The 17,474-nt window shown below is 38.5% G+C and overlaps 1 protein-coding gene across 3 annotated transcripts in view; it reads right to left on the reverse strand.

Moving 5' to 3' along the window:
* Nucleotides 1–17,474, reverse strand: part of LOC121904435 (EGF-like repeat and discoidin I-like domain-containing protein 3) — a 119,652-nt gene that overhangs the window by 31,664 nt on the left and 70,514 nt on the right. For all 3 annotated transcript variants that reach the window (XM_042422188.1, XM_042422190.1, XM_042422189.1), the window contains 4 exons: nt 17,081–17,262; nt 6,024–6,179; nt 4,758–4,902; nt 4,367–4,551 (listed from right to left, as the gene is read on the reverse strand). In XM_042422188.1, coding sequence (XP_042278122.1) covers nt 4,367–4,551; nt 4,758–4,902; nt 6,024–6,179; nt 17,081–17,262 — 668 coding nt within the window. The remainder of the gene's footprint in view (nt 1–4,366; nt 4,552–4,757; nt 4,903–6,023; nt 6,180–17,080; nt 17,263–17,474) is intronic.

Genomic DNA, 17,474 nt, shown 5'->3' on the forward strand with positions numbered 1-17,474 from the left:
TGTAGAATGCAAGAAGGCTTTTTTTTATTGTGCTGAATTATATCTCACAGGTGCAGTTGCAGTTTATCATGAACTGAGCTTGTGAGAGACAAAAGAAGAGGGGGCTAAAAATAATGTGAAACACAGACATGAGATGCAGCTACAGTATGTGGCACATGTCCAATAATATTAAGAACGTTTCTTTTTGTTTCACTTGTGAACCATTCTACCGCTAATGCCAGTATATGCTCCCTATACTGTACGTCACCTAAACTGTTATGTTTAAATGCTATGTGACAGAAGAGGAGAATTCCCTGATATGAGAGAAAACAATATTTAAGTGAATATACTATAAAGTGCTAAGTGATGGAGTATATATATCTTCTGTAGTTAGAGTGTGCACAGCTGTAGTTTACGAGGCACTGGAAACTCTACTGTAGCTAACTAAAGGGTTAGATACAGTTATATACAAGGCTAAGAGATGGCACCCAACCAAAGCAAACTAAAGGACCATATCTTATTTCCTGTGTTTACCACAGGGAGTTGAAAGCTTACTGTGTAAAAGAGTGGGAAAACATGCTTAACATTTATTCAAGTGAATACAATTTGATCTTTGATCTGTGATCTTTTTCAACCTATTTTAAATAATACACTGTCAACCAGCCGACATCTAGCACTGTATTAAAATGATACCTTTATATGTGAAAGAGTTACAAGTATGTCAGTGTTAAGTGGATGAATAAAGTTGAACACATGCATGTTAAGCTGCAAGTAGACTGAGACTGACTATATAACTTGCTCTACTAATATTTTTTATAATTTGCTTATTTATTGCTTATTTCAACAACAGAAAATAAATTAAAGTGAAAAGTTTGTCTTTGTAGAAGCATAAATATTGTAAACATTCTTTTAAAATCAATTAGGCATTCATTCTCTACACCAAACATCTCTGCAGTCTCTTAAGTGTGAACAGTCTCTAAATATTCACAGTGCAGCTTAAACTCAGAGCATCAGCTAATAATTTATGTTCTCAAACCGCATTTTTGGACTGAGATTGATGTCAGAATTTCATTACAAACTGGACCACTGTTAAACTTATTCAAACATAAGTTTCATATAATAATTTCAAGTTTTATGTTATATATTAAAATGAAATGGCCTCATGCAAATCATGTACCATCTCATGTTAACATTCTGGCCTGCCGATGATGCTATTATGTATACTAAAGCATACCAAAGCAGAGACAGAAGATGTGAATGAGTCCAGGTGTGTTTGAATGGAGTGGAGATACTTATTTCAAGTTTTCTATTCTTCACTTCCTGTTAATGGAGACACCACCTGGAACCTGTCCTGTGCCACCCACAATATGTGATTGTGATTCAGAATCCTGCGTTATGAGTCAATCTTTTGAGTGAATCTTTTGGAGTCTGCAGTACAATTAAGATGTGAAATGTCCTGTTCATTGGATGGTATGTGCAGCAGTTATGTTTCCTGTGCTGCGCTGTGTGCTCCATATCAGGACTACACCAGCACAATGAGCAAAGTGATTACATCAACAATTTTACAGAAAACATGTTAACGTTAATAATAACAACAACAGGGGTTGGAAGAAAGAAACAAGCTGATATTTTCTTTTAGCCCATTTTCTTTACAATTAGGCTGAGAAAAAAAATGAATGCATTGCTTTATCAGGAGGGAAGCAATGTGGCTATAAAATAGCTGGTAAGAATACCACAAATCTGAAGAGACACATTAAGGGTCACCACAAAGAAATTGAGGTAGGTTAATGTTTTGGTGATAACCATAATGACAAAAAAGTATTGGTTTTGACTGAAATTTTCAATATAATATGATGGCTAAAAAGACTAAAATGTCAACAGTTTTCATTGACTAAAACTATACTAAAATAGTTATGGTTTTCTTTGTCTAAGATAATACTAAAATGCCCAGACCTTTAGTCAAGTAAAACTTGACTTAAAAAAAAACAAAAAACAACCAAACAAACATACAAAAAAACAGGATGAGGTGGACTAAATATGATGAAAACTAACAAGGACATTTGACGAGGACCAAGACAAAATATAAAAAATATCTGACAAAATAAAGACTAGTCTGAGGAATGTTTACCAAAATCCACTCAAAAACTTTCCACAGTCCTGGGATTGTTCTTTTGCAGTGCATGAGTTACATTAACAGGGACACTGAAAAGTAGCTACTGTTTCTCTGGCAACTTTGCTATGTGGTCATGTTAATGCGCATAATCAACTAATCAGCCTATGTCAGCTGGAACACTTGGCAGCTCAGCCTGACAGCTTCAGCTCCTCTCATGAAAACATTTTGAAAGATTCTGGTTCTGTCTCCCTCTGTGTAATTTTATCTCCTGCCAGGCCAGAATAACTTTAGCTTGGATGGTCCCTGAATAGGTCCAGTTCTTGGTGTTTGCTTAAGATTTTATAGCATTTTGCCAGCAAAAAATTTCAAATCTGATGGACTGGTCTCAGCTTGTTAAATCCAATCATTACATTCAAATGATTCATCAAATATTTGAGCTATCCATTGCTATGATGGACATAACTCATTGGAGCAATGTGCTAATTAAATCCATAATCTCAAATGATGAAAAATAATTAATTGTCAATGTCTTGTCAAACAGACATGGCTGGTGAGAAGCATGTAATGTGATCAGAGATACAGAACTCTTCAGAAATTACAAAATAACATAATAATAATATATGTATTGAAGCAAACAACTATAACAAAGACAACAACAAATAAGTATTCAGAGCAGGCTATAAGTCAAAATCTGTTTCAGCCGATGACTCCACTGCTTTCTATTTAAGTGAATCTCATGCATCAAGAAATCCAGTTTGATATTCGGTGTCTGTAAAGAGTTTCCTACTGCTTCCACTGCCCAGCAGAGCAGCTGTCTTGATTAATAGGAATACTTAATTTGTCATTAAGGCTGATTAATTCCATTAATCTGTAAGGTTTAAAGTCATTCAGTAATGTCACTGAGAATCAATTGTTTGCCATGGCAACAAGCAAAAAGAAGACACTGATTGTGGAAGTTTAAAAAATGCATATGAGGCGATCACTACAAGATTGGTCAGTTCCAACAGCTGTATCAGTGCAAATGCGAGCAAGCACGATGCAGTATATAAGTCTTAATGTTTACTTTTCAGAAGCTGGATATTGTATATGCCTGTGTGCGCAGAAATGGTCCTTGGCAGTGGAAGCCATTGATTTTCTCACTGCGTCTGCATAGCATCTCCCCTTTTCTGCCGGCACAGCATGTAATATGAGACCACAAGTTTTCCTTTACCCACAGCAATCAATTTTGCTTAGCCGAGCTCCCTGGCCTGGATGGGGCCTGCCTAAGTACCTGTCTCCTACAACGCATAGACATGCATACCCTCAACCTCGGCAAAAAAAAAAAAAGCTTTCAGTGTAATAAAAAACATATCTGACTCAAGACCAATCTAATAATGGCCAGACAAGTCAGTGTGACTACTGTGTCACTGCTTGGGAGGCGGTATGCGTGGAGCGAGTGCGGCAGAAAGGCCAAGAAATCAAAGAAATCACTCTGATCTTCAATTCCCTGAGAAGATGATCCACATCACAATTCCTTCTATGCTATCTGTTTTACAGCTTGAAGTAAGATGTGGTTTCTCGCTCTAAAAGCAGTGAGCATTTACTGCCCTTTATCTTAAAAAAACACACCAAAAAATCCAATATATGAGGCCATATATGAGGGCATATTGGGCATGACTGAGCCTGGTTGATATGTATCTTAAACTCCCTGGGCCTCCATCAATCTCATATATTGTTAAGCAGAAAAACTGAGGTGTAAATGTTCACTTAGAGACGTGTCTTGTCCCTTTCAGGAGACATTTTCAGCCATCAGTTACTGTAATGAAAACAAATGGATTGGCTGGTTTCAAAAGAGATAGAAATTCTGGGCCAAAGCCAAAGATAACAGGGCTAAAACTCATCCAACAGGGGCAGTGTGGGTGTTGGATTAGACTTGCATGAAAAAAGAAGAATAAAAAAAAAAGAAATGACTACAGATTACTTACTGTTTCTAAGAATAATACTGAGAGCAAGGTAATAGAGGTAGGATTTGGAGATACAATTTCATTCACAACTGACACTGTACACATAAATGAAGTCTTTCCGTATGAAATATAATTGAATCCATTGGCATGCATTACCATTTACACACCATCAATTCCTATGCCAGGAAGGTAAGAGCTAATCCTTTAGCAGAATGAAAGCCAGCTATCTGCAAGAAACCTGCAGTCTGTTATTCATTTCCCTGCTAATATACTGATCTAATCATTACAGCAGTTACAATAGATAACAGATTTAGCTCAGATAATTTCTTACCTGTAGCCACTGTGACTGGTCACTGTGTCCAGCTGTCCAAGCATTGACCTTGCCCTGCTTGTCCAAACGGGCCTTTCCTGGCTCCCAAGTGAACATGTCCATGTTGAGTGTCCTGAAGATGCTGGAAGCTGTTACCTGATAGTCCTGGACATGACCTGACTTCATTCCTAGTGGTTCAGAGCAGCCTGGCAACAACAAAAACAAACATATTTGTTCTTGTTTTTCTGACTGTACAATCCCAACAAAATAAGTATATTTCTCAGTGTTGTTACCACATACAGTAGCCAACAGAACATAAAACAACTGTGCAGGAGGCATTCTGCAACAGCTTTTCACATCATTTTATGATTAATTTGTGTGTACAGCTGGATGACGAGCTCAGCTCACTCACCTGTTAGCTCACATCCAAGCAGCTCCATGCGTAAGGTACAGTGCCTCCTGCAGACTTGGGGATAAATGCGCACATACTGGGCTTCAATGGGAGGGGTGAAGGAGTTGGCTGATGGAGCGTTGTTATCGACATTTCCTCTGAAAATCTGTTGCAAGGGATGAAATAACAGCAGATGGGGGTGTGGAGGATGGAGAAGCAGATCAGTTTTACCATAATGTGGCAGTCTATCCGGCGCTGTCTCTGGTGTCTACTCCACACTCAACAAATTGCTGTCATTCAAGGTCAATGAGCTAGAATTACAGGGAAAAATAGACAATTTCCCGCACCATTTGAGCCCGTAATTTATAAGCACAGTGGTGTGTTTTAAATTAGTGGTCCAATTGTATTGCTATACCTTCTGGAGTGTTTTATCCAAATGACCTGAGATAGTCTGACAGAGACTCTCTGATTTGAGTGACCGATGTACTGTATGTGTGAGGTACAGAGAGAAGGCAACAGAGAAGGAGAAAACAAGTGAGAGATAGAGCTATGTGTTTTCATGCGATACATGAAATAGACTCTGTCACTGGATGGCAACAGGTCAATGATAAAAATAACAGACAACTTATATTAACTACCTCAAATACACTGACAGGACTTACAGGTTATGTGCTCCATACTGCTCATACAGTTACAACCTCCACCCCCATAAATACAAATGCACACTCAAACATACAAATTTTTTCAAAATTTTGAAACATGCCAAAAAAGACAAAGAAAAAGAAAAATACAAGACAGACAAGAAAACAAAATTGAGATTACAGAATATTCAAGTCTAGGCTCATTGTTCTATGTAATAAATTTGAGAAGTTTGGAGGTCGGGGTCATTTGGAGCTGGGCCAAATAGAGGACAGCCGCGGTTTGCTGTCAGGCATGATAGAACACCGTGTGGCCTATTTGGTGGCTCTTCATCCCCAAATAGTATAAAAATTCAATCTAGAAGTCATAAAAGTGGAGGGGGGTAAGGGGCAGTAAGATGGGCCCGGTGTGTGCTAGCTAATTAAAAAGCCATCTCATCATGTCCTCCACCCTGCCCTTGACTGAGTGCACAGCCTCTAGTTGCTGTGTGTGCACATGTGTGTGTGTATGTGTGTGTGTGTGTGTGTGTGTGTGTGCATGTGTGTAGCTTTGTCTGTTTATTACAGACTGAGAGGGTAAAGGAAAAAGAATGGAAAAATGACATGGGGCATCTACACTTGTGTTTGTGTGCTGACGCGTGTGTCTCACCATATCCTCATCTTTGCTCTTGACTTTGTATGTCCTCCAGGTCTTCCCGTCATCACTGTAGGCTACTTTGTAAGACTTGACGTACTCTGGGCTGCCAATACGCTTTGCACCCTGGGTAATTAGGCCTGTGACCCTCATTCTCCTCTGCAGGTTAATCTGTGGAAAAAAAAAAAAATCAAGAAATTACAGGCTTCTCAGAGACTATGAATGTGTACGTGTGAATGGGCAGTATGGGCATGGGAATCAATTCACCCCCTTGTATCTTTTTTGTCAGGCCCATCCATCTTATTCAGAAAGTCTGTGATCAAATGGAACATTTAATCAATCCTCACGCTCCAGATCCAGTCTGTCAACCCTGCGCAGACTGTCAATATAGTGCCAATGTAAAGCGGCTTGGAGAGCCACGAGGCAAAGCGAGAGCTCAGAAAGAGGAAAGTGATGAATGCTTCCATAGATCCTGCTTAGCGCCCACAAAGCAAGATCATTATTATCTAAGCACGGCGGATGTGTTTCACACTACTTTAAGATTCGCTTTGGCATGCTTTTCACTGACAGACAACTTTAAAAGAGTATTTATCAATTTCAGCAAACAATGCGCATTTTATACAAATGTTTATCTTACAAATTAGCAGCAATATGTTTGGCAGAGTTACAGATATTGTGATCAGTGGATGGGTTTAGATTTTTAATTTATGTTTTTGTGTTTACATGCCAGCATTCTAAATTACTACAAATCCATAATGCTTATTTCACAATAGAAAAGTTGATCATTTATTTATCCGGTCCTTAAAAATGCAAAGTGCAGGTTTAATTGTACAAGTTTCCTTTCATTTCTTTTCTGTATATCTTAAAAAAAAAAAAAGTGGGCAACATATTGTATGGCCAAAACTTCACCAATGTCCACTACATGATGGCTCCTAAGAGATGCAAAAAATTTCAGCTTCTCTCACTAAGGTCTTGGTGACTGGTCAAAATGGTTTCCATAATCAATTTCACATCTTATATCGTACATCTTGGTGGTAATAAAAAAAATGGTTAAAGGTTAAGGAGCGATACATTTCAATACATTTCGCAGCATTCTTGTTTGATTGACAGCCTCAAGTAGTGGTCGTTGGTGCTTTAGCTCAACACAGGCTGGCACATCTGCCAAAATTTGCACCACCTGCTTCAAATTACTGTCAGGCTGGCAGGGAGCTTCAGAGACCTATGAGTAATGTCTGGAAACAGTCTATGTTTTAAAACTATTATTGCTGGTTGACTATAAAAGTGCCTTGGTCACCCTGTAATTCTGGTGAACTTGTTTAAAAAATGAGAAAAGTCTTACGAGTTATTTGTTATTTTTTGGTAACAGCTGATGACAGCTGATGACAGTTTACTTCACTGTGACAACATGAGGAAGCCTGTGGTGACTAAGTGGTGGCTGTGATGGGTTACTCAAACATACACGCATGTACAGTACTCACACACACACACACACACACACACACACACACACACACACACACACACACACACACACACACACACACACACACATCCTATTTCTACAGTGAATATTAATATTGACACAAAAGTAGGGCAGGATAACAAGGCAATTTCAACATTATAATATTGTAACACACGTGTGATATTCCATGACAAATAAGATAAAGCAAATAAATGGTGATGAGAATTATTCATTAATCCTTCTGGCACAATGTTCACACCAAGCCACTATCTTTTTGGGGAAAAAAAGGCAATTTCCCTAATGTATCTTACCCTCTTACAAAATGTAAAAACACAGCTAACTAGCCTTTCTAGTCTTTCATTAACCTGGAATGGCCAAACCTAAAAAAGAAAGGCAGATTACAATAAAAGAGAATTTGTATTACTCCTATGAAATAGACTAGCTTTGCTCAAGGTAAAATTTATTCTCACGATCTTATTTATAAGATCATGTGGTCTAGACAAAAAAATCAATGACTGATTGATTGCAAACAAACAAGTCTGAATTTCAGTGCATATTTGTGAAGCTGGAAAGGTTTCCTATTTAAAAACATGAACAGTTTTAAAGCTCATCCAAAAGAAATAGAAGTCTGTCTTCACCGACAATGTGACCGTTTTCAGGATGGTATTCTGGGGGCTTGAGCTCATTTTCCGGTGCAGAAATGTTAGCATTACTATGAAATAAGGCAATTTACAAGTAAAATTTTTAAGTGCAAAAGCTCAAACAGATAGTCTGAGCCTGCTAAGTTGTACTCTCCTTTTCTGTTAATGAAAAAAAGAGCTAAAAACTGTGTCTCCTGAGGACTTTACAGATTAGAGTATTGGCTCTTACGGATACAGCACAAGAAAAGAACTGTTTATGTCACCAGCCTTGTCTGCACTGTCAAAAACCAATGGAGTAATGTATAATAATTGTACTGGAGTGTGGATTTTCTTGCTAATTTCCATTTGTAGAGACAAGACTCAATTACACATATTTTTTCTACATACTTAAACCAATGTATCAAGTTAATTATACATAAGGACCCCTCTTAGAGGCTCAGAGCTGCAATGACCCACTCTTTCTCATTCATAGCGTTTCTTCGTTCTTCTCAGTTTTCTCCATGGAGACAGACACTTCTCTGACTAATTAGCAGCCCTGTCACTAAAAGGCCACTGCTGGGGTAATTGGGGTGATCTTTCACATTTTTAATGACGCCTCAGAAACACACCTCTGTCACTTCAGCGATAATAGTGATGCATTTATTTGTTTGAGTGAGGCATCGTTAGGAAACATCCTCCATGTGCAGACCTTTGTCTACAGACTTATATGTGTCAATTATAAGGAATTTGGCTCAGTGTGAGAGACAATTAACCTAAAATGCATAAAATGCACACAGGGGCGTGTAAAAATGACACCCCTGAGAAACACGGCCACAATTTCCTTGTACAAAGACATGATATTACCATGATTCAGATGTTTTTCAAAAATCAGCACAAGTATCTATCACTGTGTGTGTTTTGGTGAGGTTCTAGATCCAGATGCAGATTATAAAACATCTAAAGTGTTTCTATCCTTATTAGAAGTATGCATTCTCAAAGTTTGGTTATATAGACTTTGTGCAAGAGCAAGAAGAAAAATTGCAAAACATAAAGTTTAGAATGAACTCTTACCCTTTCACCATTTCCTTTTTCCTGAAACACACAGTATTTTGTATATGAAATGCTCTTGGTGAAATGCATGAGCCTCTGAAGGAAAGAAAAACTTCTACATCAAGTTGTTTCTGTTCTCTTTCTCTATTTGCAACACAAAGGATATACCAATTGTTTGCATGGTTTGATTTAACCTGTTTTCTCCCTGAAAAACATTCACTACTGCGAGAAAATGTTCAGCATGTTACCATCAGCAACATGCTGGAACTGACTATGTCCTGTAGCTGTATTTCACCACTGAGCACTGATTTGTTCTGCCCTGGTTTCTACAGTTATCTTACTTTAAGTCATGGTCCTATTGTCAGGGGAGTAGCAAGAGATAGACCAAAATGCAGGACAAAACAGCCAGAACTGAACAATGTCTCTTTAATAAAGATCCAGGCATGCAGGCACAGCAAAACGGAACAAAACAAAACCAGATGGAACAGAGGAGAGCGAAACTGAACAATACAGAACAAGGATCCAACAAGACTGAACTGAAACACAGGACTTAAATACTAACAGAACTAACGAGGAGATGAGGTGCAGTGGGAAGATGGGTGGAGAAACTCAAGTGAGGGGAATGAGTAGGTGAACCAGGAGAACAGAAAATACCACTGACAACCTTAGGGTCTTTAAAAAACTCAAACATACATTGCTGTTGACATAATCATGAAACAGTAAGTTTGTCAAGTGGATTGGCCTGCATGTAACAACAAAAATAGGACTGACAGATAACTGTTGTTCTGAGTTTCAGTTCATTTTTGAGTTTCTACAAGGGTCAGTGCGTAGCAAGCAACAGTCCTCAGTCACATTTCCTTAAGAAAACAAGTGTGAAAGCAAACTTCAACTTCAAGCGCCTACTGCCACTCCAGTCTTGTCTTCAAACATGTCTTTGACTTGCAATTGGTCTTTTGAAACAACAGGGGCCCAGTTATATTATGAGCAAAGACACTGGCTATATATGTTAACATGCACAGGGAATTCTGGTCTTAACAATGATTTTGTTATTTAGATTGTTTTAATTTAGATTTAGAGCCCAGTATCACAACACAGGTTCATGCCAGAAATTAATTTTAATTATGAATCATTAGTAAAAATGTCATGTGTCATCTCAAATGCTTATTGTTCTTGTCATGCTGCTGCAAGAGATTCAGTAATAATTACATCAGAACCTGAAAGCCTTCTGCTTAACAATTAAAGGCACAGTGTGTAGAATTTAGTTGCATCTAGCAGAACAGATTCGGCAGAAATGGAATAAAATATTCATAAGTAGGTTTTAATTAGTGTATAATCCCATGAAAATAATAATCATTGTGTTTTCGTTACCTTAGAATGAGTCCTTTATATCTACAGAGGGAGCAGATCCTCTTCCACAGAGCCCGCCATGTTGCATCGCCATGTTTCTATAGTAACCCAGAATGGACAAACACAACCCTGGCTCTAGAGTGGGCCTTTCGCGTTTTTCGCAAGTTTCGCAGGCACTGTAGGTTCTCCCACATGCTTGGAAGGGGAGGAGGAGGGGGAGGGGTATTCAGTTGGTTGCAATCTGCAACCTCACCACTAGATGCCACTAAATCCTACACACTAGTCCTTTACAGTAGAAGAGCAAGAAATGACTACATAAATGTTCTCTGGAGCTCTTTAATCCTTATTTAAACAAGCGTGAACACATTAATTTACAATGAGAGCCTAGTCACTGGCCAGTAGTCATTTCTATTGATGTTCACTATTAATATCAACGAGCAAGAAATGTGGCATCAACAAAATGAGCCTCAAGAGAGCTTTGAGGACAAATAACACACACACACACACACACACACACACACACACACACGAAGGTCAAGCACATCTAAAGTGAAAAGATCCCACGTGTTGATTACATATTAATAATAATAATGATGATGATAATAATAATAATAATAATAATAATAATAATAATAATAACAACACTATTTATATAGCACTTTTCAAAACACAGTAACAAAGTGCTTTACAATAAAAACAGAACACATTTAAAATTCAAAAACAAACTAAAAGCCATAAAAACTAAGCACATTATGAAAAACACAAATAGAGTAAAATGAACTAAAATGCCATAAAATATAATAAACAAGTGGGTTTTTTAACAGTGAAAAGACGAGACAGAGTTGGCAGTCCTGATCTCCTCAGGCAAGTTGTTCCAAAGGAACACTCGAGGAGTCCTGTCTGCAAAGGCTCTATCACCTTTATGTATCAATCTGGACTTTGGAACAACAAGAAGTGACACATCTGATGATCTCAGGGAGCAGGAAGGGACAGAGGGCAATAAGAATCTGATAGACAGCCTGGGGCAAGGCCTCTCAGGGCTTTGTAAGTAATCAATAAAATCTTAAAATCTATTCTAAAAGCAACAGGTAGCCAGTGTAGGGAAGCCAGGATCGGTGAAATGTGATCATGTTTCCTACACCGAGTTAAAATCCTGGCAGCAGAGTTTTGGATGAGCTGGAGGCTGGAGAGGGATTTTCTGCTGATGCCAGAAAAAAGGGAATTATAGTAGTCCAATGACTGGTTATAAAAGCGTGAATGACAGTTTCCAGATTTTTGGCAGAAAGAAATGGTCTAATCCTTGAAATTTTTCTGTGATAATAAAAACAGGATTGAATCATTGAATTAATATATTTATCTAAGGTGAGGTTTTGATCAAAAATGACACCAAGATTTCTGCAAAGAGTTATTGAATGAGACAGTGAACCAAGACTGTTCGAAATTTGGTTGTTTGCACTACCTTGACCTATGATTAATATCTCTGTCTGAAATTTTGCAACATCCATGTGTGGATGTCATGCAGACAGTTTAGCAGGTTGGCGTTGTTCTGATAGTTGTTTTCAGGGTAACAGTTTAGATAGATCTGAGTACCGTGTGCATAAAAATGGAAACTGATATTATGTCTGCGTATGAGGTAGCCTAGAGGGACCATGTAAATGGATAAAAGGATTGGACCCAGCACCAAGCCTTGGGGCACCCCGCAGGGAAAACACAACGTAGCTGACTTAGAATTAGCTATACCAATTCAGAAATGTCTGTCTTTTAGGTAGGACCTGAACCATTTCAGAGCAGCACCACTGATACCAATCCAGTTTTCAAGACAATCCAAGAGAAAATCATGGTCAATGGTATTGAATGCTGTGCTTTGGTTCAGAAGAACAAGAATGGATTTATGGCCAGTATCAGCTGACAGCAATAAGTCATTAATGACTTTGAGAAGAACGGTTTCACTACTATGGTTTTTTCTAAAACCGAATTGGATTTCCTCACAAATATTATTTTCATTAATAAAAGCAAGCAGTTGATCTGTTACAATCTTTTCTAAAACCAAAATTCAGGAACAGGACCTGTCAACAGAGAGCAGTTTAAAAAATGCAGAATAGAGGGGGAAACTGTAGTAAAAATGTCCTTTAAAAATTATATAGGAAGAATGTCTAAAGGACAAGTTGAGGGTTTCATTTTCTTTACCATTATCAGTCAGTGAAAGATGGAGAGATTGGATTGAAAGAGCAGTGGGAAATTGCACAGGGCTTCTCAACTGTAATTGGAGTATCGGGGAGAAATGCAACTTCTAATAATTGAGACCTTCTGGGTAGAGAGGGAAAGGAATTTGTTGCATTTCTCAGGGGTGGCATCTAGTATCTTGCCCGGGGGAGGATCAATGACACTGCTCACAATGCTGAACAATATTCTTTGGTTGGACTGATTGTTTTCAATTAGAGTAGCATAGTAAGCAGATGTAGAATTTTTAACCTCTGCATCAAAAGAAGAGACCTAAGATGTTCCAGGTGAACTGTGAGTTTAGATGATTTCCACAAACGCTCCACCTTGGGGCATTTTAGTGTCAGCTCCCAAATATTTTCATTTATCTAGGGCATCAAGAGGCGACTAGATTTTCTGTTCTTGAAAGGAGTGACTGCATCTAAGATGTACACTGAGATCAAAACTGTTGAGGGACTTGCAGGAGTATTGTAACAGTTACACTGTCCTGTGTCCTTGAAACAAAGAACCCTGTGGCACTGTTGTCACACATTATCATACACACATTTGAAATAACCTTACCTCTCTCTTTGAACTGTCGTGCTATCACACACACATGAAGACAGACAGCACAACTTCAAATTACAACAGCCTTTTGTGTTTTTCTTCCTTTTAGCTGATTTATACAATGTTACCTGCTGTCCATCTACAATATGTTCCAAAAACATATTGTCTACATGCCTCTTCACTTCTTCCACTTCCACTTCTTTTTAAAGAGAGGCCACCCAGCCAATATTTATCCAAGTTCTAAGTGTAAAAATAATCCTGACAGTGTCACAACCTCACAGTAATAGCCAGTGAAATGCAAGCATGTTATGATTGTATTTGGCCATAGGGATCAGCATGCTCCTCAGATGGTTGAGACACAACAGCTTAAAGGATGTGAAATGGTATGAACAAAAATTTAAGATGTAAACACCACATAGATGTTGTGGCAGGACCAGAAATAGGCAGCCTGTCACTGATTTGTAACAGTTCTGCCTGGAAAGAGATGGCCACCACAGTACTGTTAAGGCTTTTCATCCGCCTGCATTTTAATCAATACAGGTGTTCACGCAGGCTGCATGACAGCTCACGTTTCACTCATGCTGTACGCGTCTAACCACGGCCTGAAGCATATTTTCATGCTTCTGTTGCATGTAACTACATTGATTGTGTGTTGGGCTCTGAGTCCTGCCAAAACACGGCTGACCTACACTTAATACTGTGCCAGAACACATCCTGTGTAGACACTGACATAGGACTGAAGCTGCTGCTGCTCTGCTAACGTGCTGCTTTCACTATGCAGCTTGTGTAAGAGACTGATGAATTACTTACAGCTGACATGGTCATAAGTCTCACTGCTAAAGGTGCTCAATTAGGTTTAGACCTGAGAACCTTGACTCACTTTTTCATCTAAGAATAGGTTTAGGTAGAAAATATGATAACATTCAGTCTAAAAATGCAGAAAACACATTTTGTTCTGTGGCGCTTTATTTAATTATTGCATATTGCAGTCATGCTGGGATTCTAAAATAAACTGTGATGAAAAAGCATTTCTCAGGGTCATACTGTATCTGAACTACATAACAGACTGTAGAGTTGAATTTTTTATTATCTCATGTTATTCTGGAATGAAAAGGGAAAATCTCCCAAGACAGACACTGAATTACATTCTAGGCAGGTTTTATTTATACAGTACCAATCAAAAGTTTGGACACACTTTCTCATTCAAGGCAATGGCAAGCGGTGTCCAAACTTTTGACTGGTACTGTATGTATCAGCACATGCAAGCCAATGTGATGAAGATCTGCATCTGAAAATGATGTCATTAACTGTTTAACTCCCATTAAACTTGGTATAGATCCTCTCAGCCTTCACAAGTGATTTGGATTGTTTCATTCCTCCAACACAGCTGGCTGGAGCTATATTTTTGCTGATATTGGTCAGACCTGCGGTATATTTCCCTGGAGTGTTCAAATGCAATTTTATGTGTGAGCCCGTCATGGCGAGGCTGTGAAAAAAATTATATCATTGCGCAACATAGATGTGTGTACAGTGGCACGCTCACGCGTGCACAATTCACAAACACACGAACCGGCATAAACACAAACAAACACATATACAGTGAATGCATGCCTGTCTGTGACTCTGTGATCTATTATTCAAAGTATGTTGCTATATGTTTGATTCATTTGTTGTGGTTCAGGGGGAAAAAACACTAAAACTGGCTGACATTCAAAGATGCATACTGCACCAGAGAAAACCTTACATATAGCCAGACAAATCTGATCTCTTTGCTGATAGGGCTGTCATCTGTGAGTACAGTATAACCCGCTTCACACGCCAGACATGCAAACACAGTCCCACCGCATCACTCTACACTACAAAAACATACCACAGACTCCTTAGCATAATCCCAAAACACTGACATGACTGTGCACCTCTGTACTCACATCCCAATTATCCAGGCCCTCCGCAGAAACACACAATGCCTAAAGCATCCCGCGCAACATCCCACGTGGCATCATTAAAGTCAAACAAACCGCCTGAATGTTTTATGTCCCGTTCTCCTCACCCTCTGCATGTGCCAGGCTCCTTTTCCCACTCACTCATGTTGACTGTTGCTTTGACTCTGTCTCTCTCACTTTCGCTCGCCTTTTTACAAATCAATTTTTTTTTCATTTTTGCCCTGTCTTACTATTCTCTTGTTGTTAGGTACAGTTTCTGTTTCTCCATCATGCTGTCACGGTGTGGCATGTTTTTTCTATTATATTTTGTTCACGGTTCAGTGTCTGTGTATCATTTATCTGATAACAGCCCACTTCAAAGGTTGCTGTCAACATTTCTGTCATAAAAGAAGGGACTCAAGAGTAAGAGAAATGTAAAAAAAAAAAAAAAAGAAAGCTGAGAAACCATTATTTTTTTATAATATTTGATGTTCTGATAATTCCATGTTTAACGAAATAGTTAAATAATTAATTTGTATGACACCATCTGCATATCTGTCTATTACATATGAGGAAAAATGTACAGTATATATCATAGCTATACATCATCTGACATTTGTTGGAAATGTATGACTATTTGCTCACTGTAAATCCAGAAAATGATTTCGACACATAGTACCAGTCACCTTCTCATTCCCTTGATTGAGAAAGCGTGTCCAAACCTTTGACTGGTACTGTAGGTCTGGGGTTCATAAATTGCAGGTGAGTGAGATGCAGAAGACTCAACAGAATCACTTTAATCATTGCCAAATGCAATGAGACCTAACTGCATATACGTTCTTTGGTTTACAATGATGTAACTCTCAACATGTGGGATGACTATTCGGGATTGAAACAGTCTCAAAAGAATAAAATTAATGGGATCAGGGCAGGATGGGACTGGCAAACAGATGCTCGGGATGTGACGTGCAGAAATAATTCAGGACCACCAGGCAATCTATTCTATCAATTCGCCTATGGTTCTTTGACAATAAGCACGGACTAATGACACAGCATGAAGGTTAACTTTTACAAAGCTGGAGTAAAAGGAGGGTTGCATTTATCAACACTTTTCTCTTGTAAGCATCTAGTTTCTTTTCATTTCATTTAGATGACAGCCTTCGAAACACTCTGGGGTATTTATAAGGACAAAAAGAGAAGCTGAATTCATTCTTTTTTACAGATAAGAGGAAAATTACTGCTAATGTTACTGTTGAATGCTGTATAAAATTCAATCAAATCAAATCTCTCTTGACAGCACAGTGATTTGTAGATCACATTTCATTTGAGGCATAACAAAGAGAAAGCATCAATGCATGAAATAATCACATTCATCATAGTTGATTTTGCTAGGGAACCTCTAACGCCAAACTGAAATTATGACACAAAATACAGCTCAAGTGTCAATGCAGTTACAATATAAGCATGTCACAATTAACCTAAAGTAACTAAAGTCAAAATTAGGGATGGCACAGCTGAGTAACTGTTAGCAAATCATTGTGAGAAGCAAAAACTACTGGCTGAAAATAGTTATGCCCTTTTACATTGTTCCTCACACTTGACTACACCTGCATCTGTTCTACCCCCAGCTCACATTTTTAATTGCTCTTTATTACCAGTGAGTGAGCCATCAATTTTACAGTACCTGTAATTAACTCTGAAGTTTATACTGTTGCATTTTCACAGTCAACAATTTATACTAACCATAAACTACAACTCAGTCATAGTCTACAGTAGAGAACATACTGTTATATAGACCAAACCAAACAATTTAAAGCCACAAAAACAAGAGAAAAAGGTCTGTCTGTAATTAAGATTGTTCCTGGCCTGGCTTTGTGTGTTGCCTGTCCTGTGACCGCACTTTACCTGTATCCACGGCCATCTGTCATTTTCGGCAGCGGTCCAAGCATTGACCAGACCCTTCTTGTTGAGGCGTGCAAAGTACGGGTACCACTTCTGCAAGCCGAACAGAGCACGGTGGGTGGAAGAGGCTGTTATCTGTTGGTTGGAGATTATGCCGCCCTCCATGCCCAATGGTCCAGAGCATTCTGAGTGAAGAGAGGGAGAAAAAGACAAATGAGCCTTCATGTATTTCCAGCACTCAAAAATATGTGCAACTCAGTCTTCGGAATGCATATAGATTTTCAAAAATACCACATGTCAATGCTTTTGTCCTCCATATCTTGAAACATAGTGTTGTTATGTTTATCTCAGTCCCAGATATAAAAACCTCAGTTTCTTCTATTTGTACTGTATTAGA

Source organism: Thunnus maccoyii, chromosome 9 (genome assembly GCF_910596095.1).
Source record: "Thunnus maccoyii chromosome 9, fThuMac1.1, whole genome shotgun sequence".
In the NCBI taxonomy this organism is placed as follows: Eukaryota; Metazoa; Chordata; class Actinopteri; order Scombriformes; family Scombridae; genus Thunnus; species Thunnus maccoyii.